The sequence below is a fragment of the Lepidochelys kempii genome, chromosome 6 (genome assembly GCF_965140265.1).
Source record: "Lepidochelys kempii isolate rLepKem1 chromosome 6, rLepKem1.hap2, whole genome shotgun sequence".
Lineage (NCBI taxonomy): Eukaryota > Metazoa > Chordata > Testudines > Cheloniidae > Lepidochelys > Lepidochelys kempii.
This window is the reverse complement of record NC_133261.1, coordinates 71,408,378-71,419,490: the sequence shown is the minus strand read 5'-3', so window position 1 is coordinate 71,419,490 and position 11,113 is coordinate 71,408,378. Positions and strand designations below refer to the sequence as shown.

Genomic DNA, 11,113 nt, shown 5'->3' with positions numbered 1-11,113 from the left:
TCTAGGACTATTGGAGTTTTATTTTGTGTGCATCTATCTATAAAATATTAAATCACTAGTCCTGGAATGAATGAATTGGTGGTGTTTTGGTACAGCCTCTTCAAACGAAAACTTCCCCATTTGAAGTTGTGCTGTCCTTTCCTGAACTCCATCTCCCAGAAGTACATTTTGAACTACATCTCCCAGAAACCTTTGCAACAGGGCTTCCCACACTGTAGTTCCTTTTGGACTCTGGCATTGACAGGGATTGCAAGTCTCAAGAAGAGCCAAAGCTTCTGACAATTCCTGTGTCACACAGCTGGTATCTTGCATTAAGCTGAATTCCTCCTCCAACTCTCGATGGCAGTGAGTGTAAAGGTCTTGCCTTCTCCAAAGTGTTTGTTTGATGATCCCATTCAGATTAAAGTGGAGGGTCTCTCACCGCTGCAGGAGGTCACTCTGAGGGCATCCCTGACTGATGAGAGTGGGGAACTTTTCCAGTCCTTTGCCTACTACAGGGCTGAGAGCAATGGAGAACTGGACCTGACATGCTCCTCAGCCCTGGGTGGCAGTTACTCTGGGGTAGAACCCATGGGACTGCTGTGGTCACTGGAATCCAAGACACCCTTCAAACGGCTGGCAAAGAAGAATGTCCTCACCCCTTTCTATGTACATGTGGAAGTGTTTGAGGGCCACAATATCACCAGCCAGCTCCTGGGCAAATGCATTAATGAGCGGAAATTTTTGGGAGAGGGGGTGGAAAGGATTCCAGTCAGAGAAGGTCGGCTCAAGGCAACTCTCTTCCTGCCTCCTGGTGAGTTTTAATTTCCTATGAGTTTTTCAGTTGTTTATTAGATCACGTAATGTGCACTATTGTCCTTGAATAGACTTATGGGACCCAGAGCAAGTTTTCAGTTAGCTGGTCACCTGGGCTGCATGTTTCTCCTCTGCCCCCCAAACAGGAGTGGATCCAATTTTTGCATGAGGAGCATAAGTGTTTATTGCAGAGGCAGTGCTGGCTGATGCTTGCTGAGGGGAGTGAGAGTAACATATGACATGCCAGCTATTTTCTTCTGGTTGCCGCTCCATTCAGAGCAGAGAGAGCAGATGGAGGCAGGGTTGCGGGTGGAGTGAGGGCTCTGGGGCAGTGGAGTGAGGGTTCTGTGTTTTTTTTTTTTTTAAACTCCTCTGCATGGTGCTAGCACAATAGGTTCCTGAGTTTTGACTGGGGCTTTTAAGTGCTACTGTAATACAAATAATAGAATAAGAAAAGATGGTCCTGTGGTGAAGGCATTGGACTGGGACTCAGGTGATGTGAATTCTGCCACAGTCTTTCCTAGTGACCTTGGACAAGTCACTTAATCTGTGCATAAATTCTCTGTCTGTAAAATGGGAAATAAAAAGGATAAATTCACCAATGTATGTGACATACTTGTATACTGTGGTGATGGGGTGGGGAGACACAAACAGGTGGGAGAGCCTAATTGACTATGGCTCACCTTCCCTACACGAATCCTACCTACCATCAGTGGAAAACCTTTTAACTCCTTTGAAATACCTGACTAGGAAGGCTTTCTGAAGGGACAGTAGTAATGCTGAGAGGGGAGTGCAAAGAGAAAGGGGTGGGATAGGCAAGGCAGGAAAAAGAAAGCAAAGTTGTGGTTCCCAAGAAGAGAAGAATTTAGAGTTCTGGGAGAACTGGGACTTGAGGGAATGGCTGAAGTCTAGATTTGTCAGGAGTCGGGAGAGGCGTAAGGGAGGTGAAATAGACTTGAAGGAGGCTGGGGATGTTTAAAGGCTACCAGCTGGTTTGAAGTTTGAGAGATCAGAATGAGGATCTGGAATCAATACGAGGGGAACCAGAAACGTAAGGTGCTAGGTGTTTGGTGTTTCGTGGGAATGGAACTGGAAATAGTTGTGGGATTAAGGAAGACTGATAATGGGGATTGGCAGACTGGGGTGAGATGTGCTAGAAGAGGGAATAAGGAGGATACACCTAGAGAGGGTCTTGAAATACAGATGGAAATAGGGAGGAATATTTAAGGACACAGGAGGTCCCTGTCCTGCAGACCAATAAGGCAGCCTGGGAGTACTGATGGAGAGGTGGAATTGTGGGGACAAACAAAAGTGGCAAGATTTGAGGATTAAAGACCTCGATTCAAGGCTGTGTACAGAGACACTGATGAGGCTGGGATGCCGAGGAAAGCTGTTGCTAATTTTTAGTGGTTATTTGCCTGGAGCTGTGCTTAAAGAGCGCTCACAAATTGACCAAAATTTTTAATTTTGTAGACACAAGTTTTTATGATATCAAAGCCTGTTAAAAATGCTTCCACTGATTTTTTTTTTTAAAAGTTTCCTAGTGAAAGCAGTTGGGCATGACAGTGATGGATTGATCAGATCATGGAACCATAGGAAAGGTCCCAGAAACTGTGAGAGAGCCACCCAGAAGAGAGTAGAATTGGTTCAGATCAGTGATAGTGTCTATTCAGGGCCAAACGTGCCCAATTCTGCATGGGTAGTGTGAATGCATTGAATAGTTTGTGCTTCAGTTGGTTCAGTATAACCGACTGAAGTACAAATAATGTAAGTCTTTAGTACACATTAAACAAGGCTTTAGGGTAGGCCCTAATCAAGGTGCTGATGTATGTTAGACAAGCATGTTACAAATGCCTAGATCAAATTCTAAACTAAGGGAATTCTCATCAGTGACACATGAGGAATATGGAATCCAGGGAAGAAAATCTGTTAATTCATAAACATATCTTCTGAGAACACAATCACAGGTAAGTCATTTTTATCCTTCTTCTTACTGAAGGGGACATATAGTACATATTGTAGGAGAACCAGACAAAAGAGGAGGTGTGAGCTTTTTATTTCTTATAATTTATTCCAGAAGTCCTTGGTTTCTTGCTGCCGAATATTAATATCTCCTACTGACTTCACCTCTAAAGTCACTTGTATCTTGTGGTGGGAGCATAGGGCCCCAGGATTGTTTTAGGTCTTCTCTACATGGGGAAAATTGATCAGCATAACTCCAACAGTATATAACTAATAACTTCCAAAGTGGAGTAAATTAGTCTGCAACAAAGTAATTTTTATTCCAAAATAGTGTTCACACTGGGGAGTTATGCTGGCACTAGTTATTCCACTGTGGTATGCCAGTCAATTTCTCCAACTAGACAAGCCCTGAGAGAGTAAGTGTGTGTGTGTGTGTGTGTGTGTGTGTGTGTGTGTGTGTGTGTGTGTGTGTGTGTGTGTGTGAGTGAGAGAGAGAGAATCTAGTTTAAAAAAAAAAACAATGGAGTGATTTTCTGTCAAGACCTACTGTATGACTTTGTGCAGTGGAAATATTGCTAGACAGCTGTAAGACTCCTCCACAGTGAATGTGGTCTCCTTCCTTTCAGGATCTGGTTCATTCCCAGGACTTATCGACTTGTATGGATCTGGAGGAGGTCTTGTTGAGTACAGAGCAAGTCTTTTGGCTAGCAGGGGCTTTGTTACATTAGCTCTCGCTTATTTAGCCTTTGAAGATATCCCAGCTTTCCCAGACATCCTCGAACTGGACTATTTTGGGGAGGCTGTGGAGTTTTTGCGGAAGCAACAGCAGGTATGAGACAAATTACAGTGCCTTTCTAACTGGAGGCTATATCACACTTTCCTAAATTGAAATGTAAATAAATACACTTAAGTTTCTGAGAGAGGTGGAAGGAGACCATGCAGTCGGAAAGACTGAGCACAGTATGGAGAGCCAGGCATGCGTGAATTCTAATCCCAGTTTTGATACTAATTTGGGGTGTATGTCACATCTTTGGCTCTCATTTCCCCCAACTGGAACAAGAATGACTACTTCACAGGGAGCTGGGAAGCTTAATGAATGATTTGCACAGCACTTTGTCTTCCTGAGAGGAAAGTCACTATCGTGGTGCTATGCAAAGTAGCAATTGTTATATAAAGTTACACATTTGAAAACACAACTGGGAGTTACAGGAATGCTAAACTGCTTAAAACAGGGCATGTTCTAATTCTTTGTCTATTAAAGCTTAAAAGATAGTGGAATAGTGCCCTTAAAAAAGGGCCTGAATGGACTCTGGGCATGGTGTTAGTCCTTCTTAGGCTGGGGGACAGGCCAGCACCTCCAGAGGGTCTGAGAAATCAATGGAAAGGAGATCAGCCCAGGAAGGATTGATGGAAGAAGTGGGTTTCCAGAGGGGTTTTTAAGATGGAGATGAGGGTTCTTGGAGACCATGCATAATGAAGTAGCAGCAAGACCACAAGCTTGAAGCCAACAGTGCGGGGAGGAGAAGGGCTTTGTCCAGGGAGAGGATGGGGACGGGTGTACGGTGTTGGAGATGGAATAAAGACATGGGAACAGAAACAGAGGGACTGAGGAGTTTGAAGTTGGGATAGTGGAAGCCAATGAAAAGATTGAGGGAGTGATGTGAGAGCAGAGGGAAAGGAAGGAGTGGTAAACTTTGGTGGATTGATTGGTCTGGCACAGGGAAAGATAAGGAGCCTGGACAGAGATGGTTACAGTCGTCTAAGGGAAAGATGGCATATGGTGATGGTTGTTCCATAATTGTGTTGCAGGTGAAAGGTACTGGGATCGGAGTCTTGGGCTTATCTAAAGGAGCAGATCTAGCCCTTTCTCTGGCCACATTTCTGCCAGGCATCCAAGCAGCTGTCAGCATTTCTGGATGTGGTGTTAATTCCTTTATCCCCCTGCGTGTTAATGGTTTCACTATTCCTCCCCATCCGTATGACTTGGGGAGGATGAAGGCTGTCGGTGATTCTGGAATAATAGATTTTTCAGAAGTCCTGGATGATCCTAGGGACCCAGCCACTTGGGCCTGCCGCATTCCAGTAGAGAAATCCCCCGCCAAGCTCCTCTTTTTATCAGCGCAGGATGACAGAAACTGGAAAAGTGAGCTCTACTGCCGAGAAGCTGTTCACTGCCTTCGGCAGTGCGGGCGAGATGTGGAGTTTTACTGCTATCCTGGGGCAGGACACCTCCTGGAGCCACCGTATTTGCCTTTGTGTCAGGCCTCAATTCATAAGCTGATTGGGGGATACATGCTGTGGGGAGGGCAGTGGAGAGAGCATGCCCGGGCACAGGATGATGCATGGCACAAGATACAGGTCTTCTTTCAGCAACACTTGCTGGCCTCTGATGCCATCAAGAGTAATCTATAGGGGTGAGATTGCCATGGTGCCTGACGGAGTTAGGTAGCCAAATCCGGTTGAGAGTCTCTAGGAATTGGTCCTGGCACTGGTAGGTATTTTGAAAATAGTATGCTGAGGAACTTAATATTCACCCTATTACTCTTCAGTCTTCATCTTCTAGTCTCTTTTCCAACTGTGTGCCTGCTTTCCTGTTTATCTTTCCTACTGCTCTGCTGATTTTATACTCATCTGGCGTTGAATTTTAGGGTCCTCTAGACTCGGGTATATTGTTTATAGGCACAGTGTGATTTGTCCTTATACTGCTGCAGTACCAGAGGCCAGTCCTGTTATTGAACAGAAGTGGTCTATCATGCCAAATTGGTTTTGTGGTGTGGTATGTTGGCCACTTATCTCCTAGCTCAGTTCTTTTGTGACATAGGATCTGGATCCACAGGGGTGCTTAGCACCCATAACTCACATCCCAGGATGAGACCCTTAATGGAGTCTAGACATGAATACAGGTTTGAAGTGAAACATTAGTGCCTTCACCCACCTCTTCTCAAGACCTGGAAAATTCACCGACTCTTGGTGTATCACTATCTCCCATTCCATGAAAATAAAAATCCCACTGTTCTGGTGTCAGACAGCACCCCATCATCAATGAATGGGCAGCCACCTCTGCGGAGCAATTATACTCTACCTCTGAGGCAGAGAAAAATCAGACCAAAAGAAATGAAGTTTGCAGAGGTTACACTGTGTTTATCAACTTCTGCTTTTGGTATGATTCCTTCGAGGCAGAAGTGTCTAATGTATTAATCAGTAAATGCATGGCAAAAGTATGTAAAATTGAGTATGTAAAATAGAATGACTTTAATGTATAGAAGGAAACATTTCAATATACTCGTTAATGTTCAGACAAGAAGTTACCCAAAAGTTTGGTTTAAACACAGCACTGGATTGGTTAAAGTTAAAGGTAAAACAAGTTTATTAACAAAAGAAGATAGGATTTTAAGTGAATTCAGGTATGAGATAAAAGTTAGAAATGGTTACAAGCAAATGAAAGTGAAAACACACATCTACAAGTCAAACTTAATCTAGCAAGTTTTGGTTCACGCTTTCTTTAAGTTGGCCTTTCTCACCCACAGTCTTCCAGCAAGATGATGACTTATCCTTTCCTTGGTCAGGATCTCTCCCAGAGGTCCAAAGGTGCTGGTCCCTTTGTCGTCTTAGGTGAAAGAGAGAACTTGGGGTTCTCTGCCCCCTTTCTTTTATAGTCCAGTGAGCCTCTGAAGTGGATTCTTCTGAGGGTTACCCTTCAAAGTAAAGTTTATTCAAGGCTCAAGCAGTAAAGAAGGTGACATGGAGTCTGCTGGTGAAGGAGGGCTCCATGTTCTCTCTCCTTGCCTGTGTTTGCTGAAATGCAAATTTGCTTTGTCTCCTGCTATATCTTCCTCCTGCTATCTTGTGGACCCTGTTTTCTATTTTCAGGTAAACTGAGGTACACGCACATTCCTTTGTTTAGGATAGACCTGTTTAACAACTTTTGCCTAGGCAGGGCTGTGTGGTTTTGAACATGTGCTATCATCATCATACAGGGGGATTTCATACCTTTACATATAATGTTGCTACATACATTTCACCATGAAGTTATTGGCCATTGAATTATTAATTTTCAAATGATAATTCACAAGGCATATTTTGTACAAAGATGGTTACAATAGTGTATTGGGTGATTAGTATCACAGGGGATACCCCTCCTTTCCAAGTAGGTGGAGAGTTTTGTGTTCCCAGCTCACCTACACCTTCTTGCTTCTTCAGTACAGTGCCACTGTTGGGCTCTATGTTACTATCTGCCCAACCCAGTTTTTCCTCGTGTCAGTCTTCCCCCATGCAGGTATGTGTGTCCAGAATCTGTTGGTTCCTAGCATTCAGTGAGATGGTGGGAGCTAGCAGTTCACTGTAAGAGGGCCAATTGGAGGAGAGGGTGTAGTTCCCATCATGGGAAGGCAGGCTCCATTGGTCCTTAGAAGGGTAAGGACCACAGTTTAAAAGTAGCTTCAACTTAAGGTTGCTTTAGTTTTTTGGCTTCCCAAATTTAAACAGGTAGAACTTGATTTTCAGAGATGCTAAGAACCTGCAGTTCCTGCTGACTTCAGCTGGAGTCACAGGCACTCAGCACCTCTGAAAGTCAGATCCTGAAAAGCACCCCAAATTGGACAGTACTTTTGACACTTTGCACCAAAGGTCACACAGCAAGTCAGAAGCGAAACCCAGTTACCCAGCCTTTCACCTTCCTGCTTTAACCACTCGAACATCCTTCCTCCCTGATGCAAAGAGAGGAGGAGGGCAAAGGGACAAAAGAAGTACAAGGCATTAAAGTGTTTGATTTTGACTTACTATAGGGATTAGTAAAAGGAGAAAAGAAAAACCTGTTTGGCATCCTTCGCAATTTGGCTCAGGCTCTGGGTCACTCTGAGCTTTACTGGACACGTGGTTTGCTTTTGTTCTCGCTGAGTACAGTGAGACACATAGTACAGTGTGTGCCTTGTCCACAGACATGAGAGGAAACAAGCCTAGTTTAATGCTTCCCTGGTGAAGATGGAGATTAACTTTTTCAGCTTTTACTTTTTTGGGAATTAAAATTAAAAAGAAAAGTGGGAGAATGAACTCTCCTTTTGGCAGACAAGTTATAATCTTAGTTTGGACGTAAATCTTTGGAAGCTATTAGGTACAAGCTGGTAATTGTATGTGCTGTTAACTTCACCTTGAAGCAAAAATCTTTTAGTTGAATAAGTGAACAGCATGATCAGTTGTACTTTCCTGTATGTTCCATTATGTTGCTGCATTTGGCATCCGCAGTAATGTAACAACATTTAAACAAAAGATGGGGGGCAGGGGAGATGGTTGCCCTACTGATGCAGTAGCTCAAATGATTTCTTTGTTTTAGCTGTGGGATCAGAGGGCCCTTATTGGCCTGTTAGATGCCTATTATTGCTAAGCTGTCTGATGGCAATTTAAATTTCATTGATGGCTAAGTTAGCTGACCAGCTCACTGTTATGGGCAAACAAATAAGGTAAGAGGCCACTCTAGCCAGTCACATTGGATTTTTTTTTTTTAAATCCAGTTTTTTGCAATTAACCCCCATTTTGAAATTTGCGTTCAGGAAGTAGAAATCTGAAATTCTGGAGGGTCCAACTCTAAACAATTAAATGAAACATCATTTCAGCAAAGCACTTAAGTCTCATGGTGTATGTGCTTAAATGTTTTGCTGAACTGGCACCAAAGCTCCTAAATATGCATGGTTTTCTGCTGGAACAGATAAGGCATTTAGAGGTAGTCCAGGCAAATAGGGCAAGATTCTGTTCCTCTTGAAGTCAATGGCAAAACTCCCATTGATTTCAGTGGTGTTGGATCAGGACTTGATTTCAGGCTCCAGCAGTGGGACAGTATAAGTACTGTTACTCAAGAACACCTAGAAAGTTGTTATATACCTAACGATAATCAACCTCAATTTCACAAGAGAGTCCATGCTGAGCAAAGCTGATGCAGGGAATAAAACATTGATGGTGGAAGCTATTCTCATAATTTGTTTATAATTTGAGAGAGTTAGCTAAAATGTGACCTGAAAGATTAGCCTATGGTAGACTGAACTAAAAGATCTTTGCTTGACACTTGAATTAATCATCCTTTTGTGTAGAAATTTGAGGTACATCTCTATTAAGTGAATGAAAAAGCTTTGTGACAAAGTCTCTTAAAGAACCTGAAAAAAGCTCTATAGCTTTAAGCTATTCTGAAGTAATTTGCTATAAAGAAATAATCCATCTCGTTCTCGCAATGCTGGTTTTGAGCAGAATAATTTCAATAGCTGAACTGGAGTCAAGTGACAAGAGTTCATAAGTTTGTCAGCGTCTGAAGGACATAAATTCACATTGTGTAGAGGTCAAGCATAGGAGTTTATTACATATGGCGCTGACAGGGTGTCACCTCACTTATTAGGCTCAGACACACTGTCAATTGATTACAATGGAATATATGGATTTTCCATGGGCAGAGAAAATGATGGGGTAGGCAGTTGCATACCCACGGATAGGTCTAGCTGCAAGACATGATAGCACAGTAGCCAATGGTCAAAAGGTTACATAATGTCTCTGCCCATGGTCTTAATGTTAACAAATTAACATTTAATATTTAATTAGTACTTTAATAAATGTATGTTGAATTCAATTTGGGGTCCATAGAAATGAAGTAGCTCCTTTGATTGTTCAACAGATACGTATCTATGGGTAAAAGCAAAGAAACAGTGAAAGTATATGTCAATAAAGATTGTCTTTCAAGTTGCTTATTTGTGTTTTAAGGCAGGCATTGGTTCCTGGGAAAAGGAGATGGGAGGAGGCCATATCTTATACTGACATGTTCCAACCTTTCATAAACTCAAGGTCGGATGTGTGGGAAGAACATCTCCCTACAGAACAAACTAACACAACAGAAACAGGGCTTCTTTGTTCTATTTGCAACTTTTGAATAAGACACAATTATTGCCCCAACATCTGGCGTTTTGCTGACCAGACATATCTTAACAAAAACAAGGTTATCTTTGGTTATTTTGCTTTCTCTTAGCTAATCGCTATTTGCTAGGCCTCTGACCTCTTGACCAAACTCTGGTCTTTGGGCCTGTACACAAATCCATATACCAGGTTATTACATCAGCAATGGATTTTAACCCTTCAGTGTCTAATTAAAACCTTTCTGCACTTATCCAGTCCCCAAATTTCAAAGAGGAGAACAAAAAGCTGTAAGGAAATCCGATCTCTTCCAAGGAACTTAGTCTGGTAAAGGTCCTTTCTGGATGAGTGCTTCAGTGGAATGTCTTGACTCACAGAGGATCACTTATTTTCCTGAAGGATTCTGAGCTCTTAGTGTGGCTAAAGTGGACTTCACCCTCTATGGCCAGACCTGGCTAGTCTGAGATGATTTTGGAACATGATCTCCAAGCAGCTCTAATGGTCTAAACCAAGAGTTGCCAAACTTACTGACCCTCCAAGTTGCATATGACAATCTTCAGAAGTTCAAGAGCCAGGGAGCACCTGCTGGGGCTCAGGGCTTCAGCCCTGAAGAGGTGGGAGGGGCTTTGTTCCCCCGGGGGTTGCCTGCTCAGGCTTGGGCCTTCAGCAGGAGCGAGGTCGAAGCCCCAAGCCCTGGCAGGCTCACTCTGCAGGGCTGAAACCCCAAGACCCCTTTCCCAGCAGAGGAGATGTGTGGGTGTGGTCACGTGGGGTCAGATACCTCACCAGATTTTTGCCAGGGTTTGCAGGCTCCACTTGGTCACATGGTGCTGCTGGGCCACCTCCCTGCCCAGCAGCTGCTGGAGCCCGCAAGCTTGGAGCTGTGGCCATGGGGAGAGGCAGCAGCAAACAGCTGGGAGCCGCATGGAGAGCCACTGCTTTTGCTGCTGCCTCTCTCCACTGAACCAAAGCAGAGGCCCTTTCCCACAGATCTCAGCTCTTTACTGCTGCCTCTCCACAGGGAGGGGCCACTGGAGGTAAGGGGTGTGTGTAAATCTTACATTATACCCCCCCTTTTTAGCAGGCACCAGTCATCACTGGCAGAAGCCCCTAACCCCGCCACAGGGCAGAATCCCTAAGCTACCCCTCCTCAGTCTGGTAAGCGGAGAATGGTGCGGTGGAGAAGTGGTGAGCTACACTTTAAGTGTAAAAGAGCCGTGGTTTGGCCACCCTGGTCTAAACAAAGGTGTAACAGTTGGGCATTGCTTGAGATGAATGCAGGGACTACCATGTGCTTTGCAAGGCCCCAGGTAAGAGCTTATGTGAAGGGGTGTCAGATGCGTGAGTTTTTCTCCTTCCTTCTCCCATAAGGGAATTAGGTTGAGTTGCTGAGATTATAGGAATATACTGAAGTTGTTGATCAATAGGGTCCAAAAAATACAAGGCCCAAATGGTTACTTGAACAGAATGT

At 43.8% G+C, this 11,113-nt stretch overlaps 1 protein-coding gene across 8 annotated transcripts in view; it reads left to right on the top strand.

Annotated features, from left to right (window-relative positions):
- The first annotated feature begins 59 nt into the window (after positions 1-59).
- LOC140913036 (cytosolic phospholipase A2 beta-like) overlaps positions 60-11,113 on the top strand; it is a 72,865-nt gene continuing 61,811 nt past the window's right edge. For 2 of the 8 annotated variants that reach the window (XM_073348671.1, XM_073348673.1), the window contains exons 1-2: positions 60-793; positions 3,360-3,586. In XM_073348671.1, the coding sequence (XP_073204772.1) occupies positions 340-793; positions 3,360-3,586 (681 nt within the window). In that variant the 5' untranslated portion in view covers positions 60-339. Of the gene's footprint in view, positions 794-3,359; positions 3,587-4,566; positions 9,713-11,113 lie in introns of those variants that run through there. The other 6 variants (XR_012159448.1, XM_073348675.1, XM_073348674.1 and 3 more) reach the window with 6 other exon arrangements.